At 48.1% G+C, this 21,199-nt stretch overlaps 2 protein-coding genes across 2 annotated transcripts; one reads left to right on the top strand and one right to left on the bottom strand.

The window, feature by feature from the left end:
• Positions 1 to 14,660: 14,660 nt before the first annotated feature.
• On the bottom strand, positions 14,661 to 15,161 carry LOC138355795 (uncharacterized protein PF3D7_1120000-like). Its single transcript, XM_069311322.1, has one exon. The coding sequence runs from the start codon at positions 15,159 to 15,161 to the stop codon at positions 14,661 to 14,663; it is 501 nt and encodes a 166-aa protein (XP_069167423.1).
• A 337-nt stretch (positions 15,162 to 15,498) lies between these two features.
• On the top strand, positions 15,499 to 16,350 carry LOC138355794 (NADH-ubiquinone oxidoreductase chain 2-like). Its single transcript, XM_069311321.1, has one exon. It carries the CDS (start codon positions 15,499 to 15,501, stop codon positions 16,348 to 16,350), a length of 852 nt encoding a protein of 283 aa, XP_069167422.1.
• The last annotated feature ends 4,849 nt before the right edge of the window (positions 16,351 to 21,199 follow it).

Here is a 21,199-nt window from a genome sequence, read left to right as displayed (position 1 = left end):
TGTGGCTTAATCTTCATCAATCAGTCAACTGGAGAGACACAAACTGGGGTAACTGGTATGGGAAGCTGGCAATCATTCCCACAATAACTGAGCCCAAGAAATGTGCGAAAATTCTTGTACCCAGTACGGGGAGTCAAGGAGGGGAAGGTACTGAATGAAGAGGTCGTAGAAACCTCCACCCGCAAGTTTAAGGCAAGATTCGACTAAGATTTCAAGCCTGGGAATAGGTCATTTCTACGCCAACGGGTACTACAAGGGTAGTTAGTGGGCTTGGAGACCGGATTTGAAAATTGCGTAAAACCCTGAATTGAAATTTAAATTTAAATCAGTTTAATAAGGTAAAACACACACAAAGGGATGAGGTAGCTCAAGCTATTCTCACCCCGTTCAGTACATCGTGTTCATACATATATAGACACACATCACAAACAATAAACATATTGCCAAACATTCTGAGAAATAAACATATACATTTCCTAAGCGTAAAACCCTGGTTTGTGTCTCGGAGAGGCTGCAGGGTTTGTGTCTCGGAGAGGCTGCAGGGTTTGTGTCTCGGAGAGGCTGCAGGGTTTGTGTCTCGGAGAGGCTGCAGGGTTTGTGTCTCGGAGAGGCTGCAGGGTTTGTGTCTCGGAGAGGCTGCAGGGTTTGTGTCTCGGAGAGGCTGCAGGGTTTGTGTCTCGGAGAGGCTGCAGGGTTTGTGTCTCGGAGAGGCTGCAGGGTTTGTGTCTCGGAGAGGCTGCAGGGTTTGTGTCTCGGAGAGGCTGCAGGGTTTGTGTCTCGGAGAGGCTGCAGGGTTTGTGTCTCGGAGAGGCTGCAGGGTTTGTGTCTCGGAGAGGCTGCAGGGTTTGTGTCTCGGAGAGGCTGCAGGGTTTGTGTCTCGGAGAGGCTGCAGGGTTTGTGTCTCGGAGAGGCTGCAGGGTTTGTGTCTCGGAGAGGCTGCAGGGTTTGTGTCTCGGAGAGGCTGCAGGGTTTGTGTCTCGGAGAGGCTGCAGGGTTTGTGTCTCGGAGAGGCTGCAGGGTTTGTGTCTCGGAGAGGCTGCAGGGTTTGTGTCTCGGAGAGGCTGCAGGGTTTGTGTCTCGGAGAGGCTGCAGGGTTTGTGTCTCGGAGAGGCTGCAGGGTTTGTGTCTCGGAGAGGCTGCAGGGTTTGTGTCTCGGAGAGGCTGCAGGGTTTGTGTCTCGGAGAGGCTGCAGGGTTTGTGTCTCGGAGAGGCTGCAGGGTTTGTGTCTCGGAGAGGCTGCAGGATCCCTTGGTAAATCAAGATGATTTCCCGCTTGCAATTCTTATACCATGTCGTAGCTCAGTCGATTAAGGCAGCGTCTGGGATGCTCTCGGACGTGGGTTCGAATCCTCGTCACGGCCCTTGTGGATTTGTTCAACGGATCCTGCCTTCCCGTAGTCAGTGACGGGTGAGCACTCACGCCGTCAACAGTAACTACAGGATATCAACAGTGTAATGGCCGCTAATAACGTAGAAGACGCAGTTTTCAAGGAGAGGGAGGGAGGGAGATGGGAGGGGAGGGAGGGAGGGAAGGAGAGATGGCAAGGGGGGGGGAAGAGTATCCTAGCGAAGGCAACGAGCTTCATTAACTACGCCATTAACAGTTAAAAGAAATGTCACTTTCAATATTTCTTAACTGAAGTGGAGGAGGAGGAGGAGGATATAAGGAGTGTGGACAAGGAGTAAGGATGGTGATGGAGGATGGTGATGGAGGATGGTGATGAAGGATGGTGATGGAGGATGGTGACGACAGAGGTGGACAGTGTCGGGGCGGGTGTGGCAGGTACTTACCTAACACTACTTACCTAACAATGTCTCCGGATGAGTGAGTGAGTGAGTGAGTGAGTGAGTGAGTGAGAGAGGCCTGTCATGAGGAATGTTAATAAGGCTCAGGATGATAACGAGGGAAGATAAGACTCTATACTCAGTCTTCATGTCCCCACTTGTATATTGGTAATTGTGATGTTAAATATGATGCTATTACATTAGTTGCGTCTACTTCTACTAATAAGCACCCTATCTACACTGTAGATAGGGTGCTTATTTCACCGTATCTACAGTGACTACAGTGCCATCTAGTGTTTCTTCTGGCTACCTTTCATCTCGTCATCATAGTCTCTTCAGAAAAGATCTCTTGATATCTCTGAGTTCCTCACACAACACCGTAATTATACCGTACTGTTTTGTACGAGAATTTCCCCTTGTTTCCACCACCACCTTACCTTGTTACCTTGAGGTTACCTTGAGGTGCTTCCGGGGCTTAGTGTCCCCGCGGCCCGGTCGTCGACCAGGTCTCCTGGTTGCTGGACCACATCCAGTGATCTGTTATTGCTGACTTTCTCTCTACATTACAAGACAACGGTATTGAATGGTGCTAAGATATTGCCATAATCTTTAAAAACTGTCTCAGCTTTCCTTCTGACTCAAGAGTACTCGTTTCTAGGGCTCTTTAGTACCTCTCTATCTCTGTACTCTGTCCATGTTTTATCGTTGCTTTTCTCTTCCACCTCCTTTCTTGTCCATTCCATTTATTCATAACCTTTGTGACGAAGTTTTCTAATGTGTCTTTGTCAATTGGGTATAAAGTTTCCATCTTTGTCCTCTCACCCAGATGGCGGCTAACTTGCTGGGGTGTTGTAGGGGGAGAGGTGGGGGGGGGAGAGGAGAGGTGGGGGGAGAAGAGAAACAGGGGAGGGGCTAGGGAAGGGGAAGGGGGGGAGTTACAGATGGGGGTATCTGAAATGTGTGAAAAATAGGTTGTATACATACTAACAACACCCACTACAAACGATATCAACAACCACTAACAACCAGCAGCAACAGCAACGATAGCAACAACCCAATATAAGGACACCTAGGTAATAACGGCCTCCCACCTCCTTACAACGGCCACCACAATACCTCTGTTCCATCAATCCCTCCCCCCCCCAGACAACGAACCACTAACGTGGTCCACCTTATCACAGGAGACACTCGTCCCTGCACCCACCTACACCCCCAGGCATTCCTCGGGCTCCTCCAAAGGATACCTGATCAACCAGGCTGTGACTCGTACGTCAGGCTGCGAGCAGCCGCGTCCAACAGCCTGGTTGATCAGTCCGGCAACCAGGAGGCCTGGTCGACGACCGGGCCGCGGGGACGCTAAGCCCCGGAAGCACTTCAAGGTAACCTCAAGGTAGGGCTCTTTCCTCTATTGTACATTCCTACAGTCACGTCTACTGCTTTTCTCTCCTTTCTTGGTCGGCGGTTCGAGGCCCCGATGGCCCAAGTCCCAGCATATAGTCAGACAACTTTCTTTATCATCTCCAAACTTTCTTCCTTTCCTTCCTCCCATCCCACCATTCTTACCCCCCTCTCCCCTCCCTCTCTTAACTCCCTCTCCTAAATCCCATCTCTTCCTCTTCCCTATTCCTCCATCTGTCATTTCCCTTCTCCTTCTCTCCTTCAATCTCACTTCCTTATTTCCTCTTCTAACTCCCCTCTTCCTTCTCGCACCATCCTCCCCCACCCCCCATCTTCCATACACTTCCCCTCCTTTCTCCACCTTCCCCCCCACTACCCTGCCCCCCCCCCTCCCCCCCCAGCATCACCCCCACTAAGTGGCGGTAATCACATCAACAAATTGGGTAAACAAAGCGGCCTAATTATTCACGAGATGGCGCGGCCTTGGGCAAGAGGGTGGGGGGGGGGGGAGTTAGGAAGGAGGTAGGAGGGCAGGGAGGAGGGTAGGAAGAAGGGAGGAGGGTAGGAAGAAGGGAGGAGGGGGGGGGGGTAGGTCTACAACCACATCATGTAGCCCACTTCGCCACTAACCCCTCACTCCAGTGTTTTCAGCTTGACATTCCCACTAACTTGGGCCATATTTTCTGACAGATACTGAGGAGGATCGAACCCTGTTCCTGAGGTTGACCTTACCTCTCCCTGGGGCCGCTGGTCCAGGTCACTCTCACCTCTCACTCCTTACCTGAGAGAGGAGAGAAAAAAATATATATAGATAACATTTACGAGCGAAGAGAATAAATACACCGGTTAATAAGGGAGCCGGTCGGCCGAGCGGACAGCACGCTGGACTTGTGATCCTGTGGTCCTGGGTTCGATCCCAGGCGCCGGCGAGAAACAATGAGCAGAGTTTCTTTCATCCTATGCCCCTGTTACCTAGTAGTAAAATAGGTACCTGGGTGTTAGTCAGCTGTCACGGGCTGCTTCCTGGGGGTGGAGGCCTGGTCGACGACCGGGCCGCGGGGACACTAAAGCCCCGAAATCATCTCGAGATAACCTCAAGATCACCAAATAATGTACTTCAAACCAGAACCAGGAACCATCAAGCCTTTCCACAACCCCCTTACGAAACATATACATCTTTCCTAAACCATGAGCTCCCAATCACCACACCGTTGTTTATAGCAATAAACAACTTGTTTAAATTCAAATTAAAACAAGAGGAAAGGATTAAGATGTAGAGGAGTCGCGAGGCTGCGGCAAGTGACGCAGGGAGTGTCTTAGGCTGTCTTGACCTAACATGATCACCATCTTGTTGATACTTAGTCATCAAAGTGTATATGTACTCTCCTAGTTCTGCTTGTGGGGGGGGGGGGAGGGAGAGCTTTTTAGGTCCGCCTCTCAACTGTCAATCAACTGATTATTTTCACACACACACACACACACACACACACACACACACACACACACACACACACACACACACACACACACACACAGGAAGCAGCTCATAGCAGCTGTCTAACTCCCAGGTACCTACTGACTGCTAGGTAAACAGGGCATTACGGTGAAAGAAACTTTGCCCATGGTTAGTAGTTTAGTAGTTAATAAGAGTTGGTTGACAGTTGAGAGGCGGGCCGAAAGAGAACAGCTCAACCCCCCGCAAACACAACTAGGTGAATACACACACACATTATATATATATATATATATATATATATATATATATATATATATATATATATATATATATATATATATATATATGTATATATAGGAGGGGTACCACCTCTGGTGCAAATGTAGGGACCCATAGCCTCAGAGAAGAAAATAAAGAGTACTCAGAGAAGACCTTTTGGATCCTCACTGAACACTTTGATATTTTCTTCTCCTACCACCCCTATTCTTTTGTTAAGTGTGTATATTTATCTAACTTTATTTGAAAATGTCATTACACAAAAAAAGTTACAATATTGATTACATACAGGGTACAAGGCTGCTTGTCATAAGTTGAATAGCTCCTCCAGCTCCTCAGATGGCGGGCACGAACCATGGATGCAGTGAGCATTTCCTCTCTGGATTGCCACACTAAGGCGCTGAAAAAGAAAACTGGCAGCTCTGGGGTCTCTAGTTGTTTCGATTAGCTTAGACCCCAACTCCTTTAAAAAGCTAGCAGCACTTTTACCCCAGGCACCAAGCGTCTCTGAGGCAATGGGGACAAAATTGTAGTGGTGCTCAAGGTCTCTGTATTTACGTGACTTGGCCGCTTCCCGGTGATTGGCAGCTCCTCCTGCTTGTGTAGCACTGAAATCAACATAGGTATTGGCTAAAGTTGAAACGCAAGTGTAGTCCCACACCAACTGTCTACCATTCTTCCAGGGGTTCACCGTAATTCCGTCTGGGCGACCGACAGGCTCATCAGAGTTGCGGGACATTAGGTAACGGGGCTCTCTCTCTGCTGGACAACCGGCTGTGGTAAGGCTTCTCTTAATAATGTCATTAACCTCGCCGTGTCTTGCATGCCATCCTCCGGTCCTTTGGCAAAGAAGGCCATGCCGTCCATATCTGTCGGCCTCTGCCTCGCCGCAAATACACATGTATTCGGTGTGGATTGGGGCAGCTAGGCGAAGAGCCACGGCAATTCGGAGGGCCTGCGGTGTGAGACGGGTGCCGGTTGCTGACATTGGGGTTGCTAATAGGAAATCACCTGCATGGGGAGCTGCTACAGCTCTAAGTCGGGCAGTGTCATGTGGTGTCGTCGCAGCTTCTAGCAAAGTTGCAGCTTCTTGGTCGGCAATGGGGCGATCCCAGCTGGATTGCTTATGGGCTTCAGAAGGCGGTGGTTGGGGTGCTGGTCCTGCGAGAGAGACCCATTTGGTTGTGCAGTCTGTGAAGCTGGGATCATGCACCCCTGCCTGTTGAACTAGGTGCTCAGGTAGGATTTCCTTCACCAGGTTGTCAGACCCCACTGAAGAGGACAGGAATGCTGGTACAGCAATTTGTGTTGCTGTGCGCACGCCAAGGCCCCCGAGTCTGACAGGAAGGGAGGCCTGTTTCCACTGTGAGTCGCTGAGGGAAAGATTGAGGGCTTTTTCTAGTGTTGATTTCAGCAAGCTGTCATACTCTTCTAATTTAATATTGTTGAAAGATGGCGAACATCTTAGAAAGTAGGTCAGCCTGGGGAGGGACAAGCATCTGGTGATGAGGTAAAGTGCATCATGAGCATCGATGTCTTCAATCCTCTCGTTCATCCTCTTCAGGTCAGTGATCTTCTTACCAAGGACCCCGTCGATGGCATTCCTTCCAAGAGGAGCACCTAGGAGTGTGCTGTCCTCAGGGTTGGTTGTATGAATGTCAGGCAAAACAACCTTTATTTGCTCTATTATGTGCTGGTTGGTGGAGGTTATTTCGCACTTGGAAGGGTTCAGGGTGAGGCCTAGGCTTGCTCCTTGCTCCTGGATTATTCTTATGTCGTCCAAGAGTGAGGCTGGGGAGCCGGCTAGAGTACCATCATCCAAAAACCAAATGTTGAGCTCACTGGACAGGTTATCGGTGACTTCCTTGATAACTAGGCAGAACAGAAAAGGAGCAAGGGGGTCACCTTGTTGGACACCTTCTTGTGATTCAATTTCATGTTCCCCAAAAAGCAGGGTTAGATTCTTGCTGTAGCATGAGTTTACAAACGGGTAGAGGGAAGGAAAAAGGCGATGAACTGCACTGAGTACTGCATCCCTTCTAACCAGATTGAAAGCATTTTTGAAGTCCAGCTTTATCAGGGCTTTTTCATTCGTAATGTTGGCAATGTAGGCTCTAGCTGCATGAGCCGCTGCCTCACACCCTTGGGGAATGCCAAACCCAAGCTGTTTTGGCTTCAGCATGTCGGCTGCTGCCTGACTAACTGCTCTAGCAGCAGCCTTAGCGACGAGACGCCGGAGTGAATTGCCGACAGCTATCGGTCTGATTCCTCCATCTTTTTTCCTCAGGGCACAGAGGGTAGCGCCAAAAAAGAAAGGCCGTATGGTCTCTGGTATGTTGCCAGCTAGACATGTGTTGGCGAATCTAGTTAGTTCCACCAGGAGGCCCTGTGCAATGTCTCCCAGTGCAGGGTTGAGCATTTGTTTGATGTGGTTGGGTCGTAGTCCTGTGAACCCACCTGCTGATCCTATATATATATATATATTGGTGTAAACGGGGTGCGGAATATAAAAATATTAAAAATATTAAATCGTTTAAGAAATAAGCCAACAAATAATTCTTGCCATAAATATGGCAACAATGTAGTCACAACACGTGCTGGGAGCACGTGCTTCCGGTTGTGTGTGGGGGGGGGGGAGGGGGAGGTTGGTAGGGGGAGGGGTGGTGGCAGCGGCTATTGTCTTGTATCGGCTGTATTTCCCTCTGTACCCCGCCTCATACAACACATACTCCCACTACAGTCTCTAGTCATTCATTGTATTGTTTTGTGTGTGTTTGTGTGTGTGTGTGTATGTGTGTGTGTGTTTACTCTTTGTATTTATTATTTGGGCTTTTGTAATTGAGCTATTAGCTCTTGGACCCCGCCTTTCTAACCAGTCCATTGTTTTCTCTATTAGGTCAACAACATATATTTCTCTCTAAACACACACACACACACAGTACACACACACACACAGTACACACACACACACACACACACACACACACACACTACACACACAGTACACACACACACACAGTACACACACACACACAGTACACACACACACACACACACACACACACACACTACACACACAGTACACACACACACACAGTACACACACACACACAGTACACACACACACACACACACACACACACACACTACACACACAGTACACACACACACACAGTACACACACACACACACACACACACACACACACACACACACAGTACACACACACAAACACACACACAAACACACACACAAACACACACACAGTACACACAAACAGTCTGGTCAGGACACATCAGTTTGTGCACCTTGGCGTTGGCAACACTCACGGATTTATGAATGAGTGGAACGTCTTGTGAATGGGAAGGAGGGAGGGGGGGGGGGGGGGAGGACCACCCCCTATCTTTTCTGCCAATATTATATTTTGTTTTTTATTACAACTGCGCCATCATCATCATCATCATCATCATCATCATCATCATCCTCCCTACCATTACCACCATTAGCGAAGCCAACCACAAATAATGAAAACTAACTCAACCACTATCATGCAAGCTACCACAAACACGTCTTTCACCAGTCACCACTATCACTAACCACCACCACCACCACCACCACTACCATCACCACCACCACCACCACCACCATCACCACCATCACCACCACCATCACCACCACCACCACCACCATCACCACTACCATCACCACCACCACCATCACTACCACCACCACTACCACCACCACCACCACCACCATCACCACCACTACCACCACCACCACCAGCATCACCACCACTATCACTAACCACCACCACCATCACCACCACTATCACTAACCACCACCACCATCACCACCACCACCACTACCATCACCACCACCATCACCACCACCACCACCACCACCACCACCACCATCACCATCACCACTACCACCACCACCACCACCATCACTACCACCACCACTACCACCACCACCACCACCACCATCACCACCACTACCACCACCACCACCACCATCATCAACTACCACCACACATTCCTAGCCCAGTGGGGGGAGCTCGCCCCCCTCCCAAACACGCACGCACTCAGGCCCGCACGCAAGCACGCACTTTATAAGATAACTTCCAATAAGACTGTGTCCTCCCTCGAGACACGGACGGCCCATTTCTAAGACTGTTCCTTTATCTGTATCTCTCCACCTTCTCCCCACCGAACACAGGTACGGAACGCGACGCTCCGTACCTTCGGGGAACGGAGCGTTGGGGTTACGGAGCGTCGCGTTCCGTACCGTTGGGGAACTCACAACTTCATGTGGAAATTCAAGCCAAGTTTTTGACTGTTATTGCAGGGAAGGGGGAGTGGGGGGAGGGTGGGGTTGTGGGGGGTAGGGGAGGGGAGAGGTTTTGGGCGTGAGGTGGGGGTCGTGGGCGTGTGGGCGTGAGACTGTTAAGAGGAGGGGCGGCACCAGTCACGCCCACTCCAACGACTATTGTTACTGCCGGAAGTTCTCTAGTGGCTCTGGAATGTGGTTGAGAGGTGGAACGAGATGGGGGGAGAGGGGGGGGGGGGAGGAATGGGTGGCAGGGCACACTGGGGAGCCGGTCGGCCGAGCGGACAGCACGCTGGACTTGTGATCCTGTGGTCCTGGGTTCGATCCCAGGCGCCGGCGAGAAACAATCGGCACAGTTTCTTTCACCCTATGCCCCTGTTACCTAGCAGTAAAATAGGTACCTGGGTGTTAGTCAGCTGTCACGGGCTGCTTCCTGGGGGTGGAGGCCTGGTCGAGGACCGGGCCGCGGTGACACTAAAAGCCCCGAAATCATCTCAAGATAACTATACTGAGTGCCTGTGCTACTGGCACCTTACATTTCTTTATAAATATTGAATTCCATGAGTCTGGACCTGGGGCCGAGTACATGGGCATGTTGTCAATTTCTCTTTCAAAGTCTAGTACGCTCGTGTGATATCAGTTATATTTACAGGGCTTGGATATCACGCATAAAGAAGTTGTCCGGATCTTCCACTTTCATGTTGATTTATTGGATGTGCTAAACATGTCCTCATACTGTTTTTTTTTTAGGATTTCAGTAATTTCTGTGTCATCCTCCGTGTATGAACCTTCACTTGTACGAATAGGTCCAATACTGGCAGTGGTTTTTTTGCTTTTGATTTCTCATATGTGAAGAAGTATTTTGGATTTGTCTTTATTTCCTGAATTGCTTTCTGTTCGAACTGCCTTTCTTCAGTCTGATATGAGTGTTTCAATTTCCTGCTCGATTTCTTCAATCTCCCTATTTAAATTATTCCTTATTTGTAGGGAAATTCGTGTCTGCTTAAGCATTTCAGTTATTTTTTTCTTCTTCTATAGTGTCGTCTGCGTTCTCTTTCTACATTGGATCCTCTTTCTGACTTTCCTCAAAGGAACATGTTTCAGACAGACTTGATACGCTTCCGAAGTCAGTTTTTCTATTCCTTCTGTAGGACTTGTATTACTTAGAACAGTTCCCCATGGAATGTTTGTAAGTTCCCTGTTTATTATCTCCCAGTCTATCCTTTTATTATTAAAATTGAATTTACTGAATAGCCCCTCTCACTTGATCAACGTTTTAGGTCTATTCTGAGTATTGATGGTCGTTTGCACTTCAATGAGCTTGTGATCTGAGTATGTGGTATCTGATATCGTAATGTCTCTGATTATGTCTTCATTGTTTGTGAAGACCAGATCTAGAATATTCTCATTCTCGTTTGTCATTTTTTTTTTATTTTCCCGTCCCTACTAGAGAATACAGAACGGAATGAGGGAATGCAAAGGGGAAAAGAGAGAGAGAGAGAGAGAGAGAGAGAGAGAGAGAGAGAGAGAGAGAGAGAGAGAGAGAGAGAGAGAGAGAGAGAGAGAGAGAGAGAGAGAGAGAGAGATAATTGAATGTCTAACGGAAGAAATTAATCTGCGTCCAGAGGCAAGTATACTCGCTCTGTGGTGCTCAGTTCAGTTTACAGGTCAAGCTCTAGCTCCCGATCCCCACCGATCTCGCCCTCACTATATTGCAATACTTCTCAAGCCTCTGAGTTCCTGTCATATATATATATATATATATATATATATATATATATATATATATATATATATATATATATATATATATATATATATATATATATATATGCACTTACCAAATAGTTCAAGTTAGTGTCAACCGTATCTAGCTGAATCAATTGAATTCTAGCTCTCACACTGAAATAATGTTTCTCTGGGTCATCTAGGTCTTCCTCTCTATTCACGCCTCTCGTTCTATTGTCTTCCATGTTGCGTAATTTAACCAGAGAATCTTCTATGCCTCAATCATGTCACCTCTCTACTTCCTGTTTTCTAAAAAAATTCAGCTCTCTCAACCTTTTCTCTCTGATTTTGAATTAGACACGATTTAGGGCCTGGGCGCTAAAAATTTAGGGCCTGGACGCTAAAAATTTAGGGCCTGGACGCTAAAAATTTAGGGCCTGGACGCTAAAAATTTAGGGCCTGGACGCTAAAAATTTAGGGCCTGGACGCTAAAAATTTAGGGCCTGGGCGCTAAAAATTTAGGGCCTGGACGCTAAAAATTTAGGGCCTGGACGCTAAAAATTTAGGGCCTGGACGCTAAAAATTTAGGGCCTGGACGCTAAAAATTTAGGGCCTGGACGCTAAAAATTTAGGGCCTGGGCGCTGGGCGTGCCTGCAGGATCGAGCTTGGAGCTCGATCCTGCAGGCACAAATAGTTTGATAAACACACACATTCCAAGGCCTAAGTACAAAGATCATAAATAGGAAACTTAACAATGATATATATATACCACTCCCCTTCTCCCCTCCCCCCCGAGGCATTCCAGGGGGGCCTGGAACACACTGGGGGTGACCCCCAGGCGTTCTCAGGAATGGGAATGATAGTGGTGGAGATGGAGGCAGCTTCTTCGTCTCGCCATTGTTGTGGGGGACGGCTGAGATTGGCCAATCACGGCTAATCCGGCCGGAACGCTGAGTTAAGGCATTCCTGAAGTAGCTCACTATCTCGGGTGTGTGTGTGTGTGTGTGTGTGTGTGTGTGTGTGTGTGTGTATGTGTGTGTGTGTGTGTGTGTGTGTGTGTGTGTGTGTGTGTGTGTGTGTGTGTGTGTGTGCGTGTGTGTGTGTGCGTGTGTGTGCGTGTGTGTGCGTGTGTGTGTGTGTGTGTGTGTGTGTGTGTGTGTGTAATTACCTAAGTGTAATTACCTAAGTGTAGTTACAGGACGAGAGCTATGCTCGTGGTGTCCCGTCTTCCCAGCACTCTTTGTCATATAACGCTTAATAGCGTGTGTGTGTGTGTGTGTGTGTGTGTGTGTGTGTGTGTGTGTGTGTGTGTGTGTGTGTGTGTGTGTGTGTGTGCGTGTGTGTGTGTGTGCGTGTGTGCGTGTGTGTGTGTGTGTGTGTGTGTGTGTGTGTGTGTGTGTGTGTGTGTGTGTGTGTGTGTGTGTGTGTGTACTCACCTAGTTACTCACCTAGTTGTGTTTGCGGGGGTTGAGCTCTGGCTCTTTGGTCCCGCCTCTCAACCGTCAATCAACAGGTGTACAGATTCCTGAGCCTATCGGGCTCTGTCATATCTACACTTGAAACTGTGTATGGAGTCAGCCTCCACCACATCACTTCCTAATGCATTCCATTTGTCAACCACTCTGACACTAAAAAAGTTCTTTCTAATATCTCTGTGGCTCATTTGGGCACTCAGTTTCCACCTGTGTCCCCTTGTGCGTGTTCCCCTTGTGTTAAATAGACTGTCTTTATCTACCCTATCAATCCCCTTCAGAATCTTGAATGTGGTGATCATGTCCCCCCTAACTCTTCTGTCTTCCAGCGAAGTGAGGTTTAATTCCCGTAGTCTCTCCTCGTAGCTCATACCTCTCAGCTCGGGTACTAGTCTGGTGGCAAACCTTTGAACCTTTTCCAGTTTAGTCTTATCCTTGACTAGATATGGACTCCATGCTGGGGCTGCATACTCCAGGATTGGCCTGACATATGTGGTATACAAAGTTCTGAATGATTCTTTACACAAGTTTCTGAATGCCGTTCGTATGTTGGCCAGCCTGGCATATGCCGCTGATGTTATCCGCTTGATATGTGCTGCAGGAGACAGGTCTGGCGTGATATCAACCCCCAAGTCTTTTTCCTTCTCTGACTCCTGAAGAATTTCCTCTCCCAGATGATACCTTGTATCTGGCCTCCTGCTCCCTACACCTATCTTCATTACATTACATTTGGTTGGGTTAAACTCTAACAACCATTTGTTCGACCATTCCTTCAGCTTGTCTAGGTCTTCTTGAAGCCTCAAACAGTCCTCTTCTGTTTTAATCCTTCTCATAATTTTAGCATCGTCCGCAAACATTGAGAGAAATGAATCGATACCCTCCGGGAGATCATTTACATATATCAGAAACAAGATAGGACCGAGTACAGAGCCCTGTGGGACTCCACTGGTGACTTCACGCCAATCGGAGGTCTCACCCCTCACCGTAACTCTCTGCTTCCTATTGCTTAGATACTCCCTTATCCACTGGAGCACCTTACCAGCTACACCTGCCTGTCTCTCCAGCTTATGTACCAGCCTCTTATGCGGTACTGTGTCAAAGGCTTTCCGACAATCCAAGAAAATGCAGTCCGCCCAGCCCTCTCTTTCTTGCTTAATCTGTGTCACCTGATCGTAGAATTCTATCAAGCCTGTAAGGCAAGATTTACCCTCCCTGAATCCATGTTGGCGATTTGTCACGAAGTCCCTTCTCTCCAGATGTGTTACCAGGTTTTTTCTCACGATCTTCTCCATCACCTTGCATGGTATACAAGTCAAGGACACTGGCCTTGTGTGTGTGTGTGTGTGTGTGTGTGTGTGTGTGTGTGTGTGTGTGTGTGTGTGTGTGTGTGTGTGTGTGTGTGCGTGTGTGTGTGTGTGTGTGTGTGTGTGTGTGGTGTGTATTCACCTAATTGGGCTCACCACCAACAACAACAGTAGGAAGGACCCCTGATAGCGAGGTCCTTCAAATAAATCAAGATCCATCACGACTAAAGTTTGTCCATAAATTGTGCCAGACACTATCACCTTGTTCCTCTGTCCACTCCCCTTACTCTTGCCCTTCTATCTTACTCCTCCAGTCTCTTGCCTCACCTCTCTCTTACACCCCTCTTCTTCCCTCACAGTTTCCCTACCTCACTCTCTCTCTTCCCTCACAGTTTCCCTACCTCACTCTCTCTCTTCCCTCATTCTACCTCACTCTTCCTTCGGTCTTCCTGTCTCTTGTCCTCCCTCACTCCCCCCTCATCACACACTCACCATCACTACACACTCACCACACACACTTCCTCACACTCACCACAGTGGTGAAGGAACCCTCACGAGACACCATAACTCCACTGCATTAGTTATTACTCACCAAACTCTCTTCAAGTTTCCTCCCCTTCCATCTCTCCTCTTCCATCTCTCCCCTCCTCTCCCATCCACTCCCTCTCCTCATGGAAGTAACTCTCCAACGAAGGCGCCCAGGCTGGGAGACTGAAGCATCCCACCTGGAAGCCGCCTCTAGCCACTACTTTAAAGACAGATTCGACAAAGCATTTGAGCCTCAGAACAGTTCAATTGCACCGCAACAGATGCAACAGGGGGTGGCAGGCGGGGCCCAAGAGCTAGACCTAACAGTAACTACGGGAGAGGAGTAAGTGCTCTTAGTGTAGTTACGTACACCTTTCCCCTTCTTATATTCCTGTATCATCCTCCCTCACCATCCTCATGATCTCCTTCACATCCTCCCTCACCATCCTCATGATCTCCTTCACATCCTCCCTCACGCTCTCCCTCACCATCCTCATGATCTTCACCTCCTCCCTCACCATCCTCATGATCTTCACCTCCTCCCTCACCATCCTCATGATCTTCACCTCCTCCCTCACCATCCTCATGATCTTCACCTCCTCCCTCACCATCCTCATGATCTTCACCTCCTCCCTCACCATCCTCATGATCTTCACCTCCTCCCTCACGCTCTCCCTCACCATCCTCATGATCTTCACATCCTCCCTCACGCTCTCCCTCACCATCCTCATGATCTTCACATCCTCCCTCACGCTCTCCCTCACCATCCTCATGATCTTCACATCCTCCCTCACGCTCTCCCTCACCATCCTCATGATCTTCACCTCCTCCCTCACCATCCTCATGATCTCCTCCTCCCTCACGCTCTCCCTCACCATCCTCATGATCTTCACCTCCTCCCTCACGCTCTCCCTCACCATCCTCATGATCTCCTCCTCCCTCACGCTCTCCCTCACCATCCTCATGATCTTCACCTCCTCCCTCACGCTCTCCCTCACCATCCTCATGATCTCCTCCTCCCTCACCATCCTCATGATCTTCACCTCCTCCCTCACGCTCTCCCTCACCATCCTCATGATCTTCACATCCTCCCTCACCATCCTCATGATCTCCTCCTCCCTCACGCTCTCCCTCACCATCCTCATGATCTCCTCCTCCCTCACGCTCTCCCTCACCATCCTCATGATCTCCTCCTCCCTCACGCTCTCCCTCACCATCCTCATGATCTCCTCCTCCTCCCTCACGCTCTCCCTCACCATCCTCATGATCTCCTCCTCCTCCCTCACGCTCTCCCTCACCATCCTCATGATCTTCACATCCTCCCTCACCATCCTCATGATCTTCACATCCTCCCTCACGCTCTCCCTCACCATCCTCATGATCTTCACATCCTCCCTCACGCTCTCCCTCACCATCCTCATGATCTCCTCCTCCTCCCTCACGCTCTCCCTCACCATCCTCATGATCTTCACATCCTCGCTCACGCTCTCCCTCACCATCCTCATGATCTCCTCCTCCTCCCTCACGCTCTCCCTCACCATCCTCATGATCTTCACATCCTCCCTCACGCTCTCCCTCACCATCCTCATGATCTCCTCCTCCTCCCTCACGCTCTCCCTCACCATCCTCATGATCTTCACATCCTCCCTCACGCTCTCCCTCACCATCCTCATGATCTTCACATCCTCCCTCACGCTCTCCCTCACCATCCTCATGATCTCCTCCTCCTCCCTCACGCTCTCCCTCACCATCCTCATGATCTTCACATCCTCGCTCACGCTCTCCCTCACCATCCTCATGATCTCCTCCTCCTCCCTCACGCTCTCCCTCACCATCCTCATGATCTTCACATCCTCCCTCACGCTCTCCCTCACCATCCTCATGATCTCCTCCTCCTCCCTCACGCTCTCCCTCACCATCCTCATGATCTTCACATCCTCCCTCACGCTCTCCCTCACCATCCTCATGATCTCCTCCTCCTCCCTCACGCTCTCCCTCACCATCCTCATGATCTTCACATCCTCCCTCACGCTCTCCCTCACCATCCTCATGATCTCCTCCTCCTCCTCCTAAGGCAGTCTTAAACTCCTTGAATAGTTAATGGTCGTAAATGTAATTTAGGAGCGCTACTCTGGCTGGTGTGTTAAGACCTCCTCTGGCATTTATACCTTAATATTCCTTAATGTTCTGCTGCCTTTGTCTCTCCCGTCTCCTAGGGGGCCTGGCAGCCGAGTGGACAGCACCTGGGATTCGTAGTCCTGAGGTTCCGATGGAGTGCTGTGGGGGCGGGGGGGGGGGGGGGGTCCTGGAGTTAACTGAATGTTGTAAGTGCTAATCTCTGCTTTCCTTTCACTAAACATCAGCAATTCTATTGTCTCAAGTAAGGGAACACGTATTGTCTCAAGTAAGGGAACATGTATTGTCTCAAGTAAGGGAACACGTATTGTCTCAAGTAAGGGAACATGTATTGTCTCAAGTAAGGGAACATGTATTGTCTCAAGTAAGGGAACACGTATTGTCTCAAGTAAGGGAACACGTATTGTCTCAAGTAAGGGAACATGTATTGTCTCAAGTAAGGGAACATGTATTGTCTCAAGTAAGGGAACACGTATTGTCTCAAGTAAGGGAACATGTATTGTCTCAAGTAAGGGAACACGTATTGTCTCAAGTAAGGGAACATGTATTGTCTCAAGTAAGGGAACACGTATTGTCTCAAGTAAGGGAACATGTATTGTCTCAAGTAAGGGAACATGTATTGTCTCAAGTAAGGGAACATGTATTGTCTCAAGTAAGGGAACACGTATTGTCTCAAGTAAGGGAACATGTATTGTCTCAAGGGAACATGTATTGTCTCAAGTAAGGGAACACGTATTGTCTCAAGTAAGGGAACATGTATTGTCTCAAGTAAGGGAACATGTATTGTCTCAAGTAAGGGAACATGTATTGTCTCAAGTAAGGGAACACGTATTGTCTCAAGTAAGGGAACATGTATTGTCTCAAGTAAGGGAACATGTATTGTCTCAAGTAAGGGAACATGTATTGTCTCAAGGGAACATGTATTGTCTCAAGTAAGGGAACACGTATTGTCTCAAGTAAGGGAACATGTATTGTCTCAAGGGAACACGTATTGTCTCAAGTAAGGGAACACGTATTGTCTCAAGTAAGGGAACATGTATTGTCTCAAGTAAGGGAACATGTATTGTCTCAAGGGAACATGTATTGTCTCAAGTAAGGGAACATGTATTGTCTCAAGTAAGGGAACATGTATTGTCTCAAGGGAACATGTATTGTCTCAAGTAAGGGAACACGTATTGTCTCAAGTAAGGGAACACGTATTGTCTCAAGTAAGGGAACATGTATTGTCTCAAGTAAGGGAACATGTATTGTCTCAAGGGAACATGTATTGTCTCAAGTAAGGGAACATGTATTGTCTCAAGTAAGGGAACATGTATTGTCTCAAGGGAACATGTATTGTCTCAAGTAAGGGAACACGTATTGTCTCAAGTAAGGGAACATGTATTGTCTCAAGTAAGGGAACATGTATTGTCTCAAGGGAACATGTATTGTCTCAAGTAAGGGAACATGTATTGTCTCAAGTAAGGGAACATGTATTGTCTCAAGGGAACATGTATTGTCTCAAGTAAGGGAACATGTATTGTCTCAAGTAAGGGAACATGTATTGTCTCAAGGGAACATGTATTGTCTCAAGTAAGGGAACATGTATTGTCTCAAGTAAGGGAACATGTATTGTCTCAAGGGAACATGTATTGTCTCAAGTAAGGGAACATGTATTGTCTCAAGTAAGGGAACATGTATTGTCTCAAGTAAGGGAACATGTATTGTCTCAAGTAAGGGAACACGTATTGTCTCAAGTAAGGGAACATGTATTGTCTCAAGTAAGGGAACATGTATTGTCTCAAGGGAACATGTATTGTCTCAAGTAAGGGAACATGTATTGTCTCAAGTAAGGGAACATGTATTGTCTCAAGTAAGGGAACATGTATTGTCTCAAGTAAGGGAACACGTATTGTCTCAAGTAAGGGAACATGTATTGTCTCAAGTAAGGGAACATGTATTGTCTCAAGTAAGGGAACACGTATTGTCTCAAGTAAGGGAACATGTATTTACGAAGCTCCTTGAAAGGAATTCCGTAGATGATTTTCTTGATATGTCGACGCCTTCTGTGTTAATCCTACCTGCCTAATGTACTAGTGGGCTAATCTTCAGCATTGTACACTAATCACTAGTATCACTTAAGTGTCATTTTCCCTTCATAAGTGAGACAATGTCATTTAATTACCAGTGAACACCCTATTATCACTTAAGTGTCCACAGGATACTATTTCATTCATTGCTATCCCTTTAGTGTGACACTAAGTGGCTGAGAGTGATTTAAGCTGTATCTATCTTGAGGTTATCTTGAGATGATTTCGGGGCTTTAGTGTCCCCGCGGCCCGGTCCTCGACCAGGCCTCCACCCCCAGGAAGCAGCCCGTGACAGCTGACTAACACCCAGGGACCTATTTTACTGCTAGGTAACAGGGGCATAGGGTGAAAGAAACTCTGCCTATTGTTTCTCGCCGGCGCCCGGGATCGACCCCAGGATCACAAGTCCAGCGTGCTGTCTGCTCGGCCGACCGGCTCCCTAAAGTGCATGCTGTTTACAGCATGAGAGGAATGAGCATGAACGCTTAGGCACGAGAAGGGGTTTATAAATGGATGAGAAATAGGCCTATTTCCGAGGCCAGTTTGTGTTTAATACATAAGATATAAATTGACATGCATTTGTATATGCATTTTTAGTGAGAGACAGATGTGGAGAACGGTAATCTGTCTCTCATTCTGCATGTGTGTGTGTGTGTGTGTGTGTCCTTTGTGTGTATTGAGAACAAGATGGGGAGGGGGGGGATGTGTGTGTGAGGGGAAACGCATGTGTGTGTGAGGGGAAACGCATGTGTGTGCGTTTGTGTGCACGCGTGCGTGTGTATAGTATATAATTATGGGTGAATCCGTGCATACATGCGTGTATAGATGCTTGTAAATGAGTGCGTGTATGCGCATATATGACACGCGTGTGCGTGCAAGTGCGTGCGTGCAAGTGCGTGCGTGCATAAGCCCGGGAGAGAGAGATCAATACGCCCTGATGGAGCCAGCAACCCTGAACCCCTCTCACCCGGCCGCCCCATGAGGCAGAGAGAGTACACGCTCTCCACCACACCTCACCCGACCCACCACCACACCTACTGACCTCTACAGTAACCAACCACGGCCACGTGAGGGAGGTGGGGGGGCTGACTGTACACACACACACACACACACACACACACACACACACACACACACACACACACACACACACACACACACACACACACACGCACACACACACACACACACACGAGAAAACAACAGTAAAGGAACAGGTTATGAAATTAAGGATAGGGGCAGAAGGATTCACTACAAACGACAAGGAAGTGTGTGAGGAACTGAATAAGAAATTCCAAGAGGTCTTCACCTTAGAGCAAGGAGAAATCCCAGAGATAAGAGAGGGAATAGCTAACCAGGAACCACTGGAAGAGTTTGAGATTACCAGCGGGGAAGTAAGGAAGTGTTTACTAAAGTTGGATGTGACAAAGGCTATAGGCCCAGATGGAATCTCCCCTTGGATACTAAAGGAAGGAGCAGAAGAACTGTGCCTCCCGCTCTCCATGGTGTATAACAAATCACTGGCAACAGGGGACCTGCCAAAAATTTGGAAAGCAGCTAACGTAGTCCCGATATACAAGAAAGGGGATAGACAGGAGGCACTGAATTACAGGCCAGTGTCCCTAACTTGCATACCATGCAAGATGATGGAGAAGATTGTGCGAAGAAAGCTAGTGGAGCACCTGGAGCGAAAGAACTTTGTAACACAGCATCAACATGGGTTCAGGGATGGCAGGTCCTGCCTCACAGGGTTACTTGAATTCTACGACCAGGCAACAAAAATAAGGCAAGAAAGAGAAGGGTGGGCAGACTGCATATTTTTGGATTGTCAGAAAGCCTTTGATACAGTGCCACACAAGAGGCTAGTGAAAAAACTGGAGATGCAGGCTGGAGTGAAAGGGAAGGTACTCCGTTGGATACAGGAGTACCCAAGTAACAGGAGACAACGAGTCAGTGTGAGGGATGAGGTCTCAGATTGGCGAGACGTTACGAGTGGAGTACCGCAGGGGTCGGTCCTTGGACCTATACTGTTTCTGATATATGTAAATGATCTCCCAGAGGGTATAGAATCGTTTCTCTCAATGTTTGCCGATGATGCAAAAATTATGAGGAGGATTGAAACTGAGGACGATAGTAAGAGGCTACAAGATGACCTAGACAGACTGAGTGAATGGTCCAACAAATGGCTGTTGAAGTTCAACCCGAGTAAATGCAAAGTAATGAAAATAGGCAGTGGAAATAGGAGGCCAGATACAGGATACAGAATAGGAGATGAAGTACTTAATGAAACGGACAGAGAGAAAGGTCTAGGAGATGATATCATACCAAACCTGTCTCCTGAAGCCCACATAAAAAGAATAACGTCTGCGGCATATGCGAGGCTGGCTAACATCAGAACAGTGTTCAGGAACCTGTGTAAGGAATCATTTAGAATCTTGTACACCACATATGTAAGACCAATCCTGGAGTATGCGGCCCCAGCATGGAGCCCGTACCTTGTCAAGCACAAGACGAAGCTGGAAAAAGTCCAAAGGTATGCCACTAGACTAGTCCCAGAACTAAGAGGCATGAGTTACGAGGAAAGGCTGCGGGAAATGCATCTTACGACACTGGAAGACAGAAGAGTAAGGGGAGACATGATCACAACCTACAAAATCCTCAGAGGAATCGACCGGGTAAACAATGATAAACTATTCAACACTGGTGGTACGCGAACA

This window comes from Procambarus clarkii, chromosome 69 (genome assembly GCF_040958095.1).
Source record: "Procambarus clarkii isolate CNS0578487 chromosome 69, FALCON_Pclarkii_2.0, whole genome shotgun sequence".
Taxonomy (NCBI): domain Eukaryota; kingdom Metazoa; phylum Arthropoda; class Malacostraca; order Decapoda; family Cambaridae; genus Procambarus; species Procambarus clarkii.
The sequence above is the reverse complement of the archived record's forward strand: the minus strand, read 5'-3'. Positions and strand labels throughout refer to the sequence as shown.

What these genes read in the sequence shown, in the direction of transcription:
- LOC138355795 (XM_069311322.1), bottom strand. Translation starts at nt 15,161, where the DNA reads ATGAGGATGGTGAGGGAGAGCGTGAGGGAGGAGGAGATCATGAGGATG.
- LOC138355794 (XM_069311321.1), top strand. Translation starts at nt 15,499, where the DNA reads ATGATCTCCTCCTCCTCCCTCACGCTCTCCCTCACCATCCTCATGATC.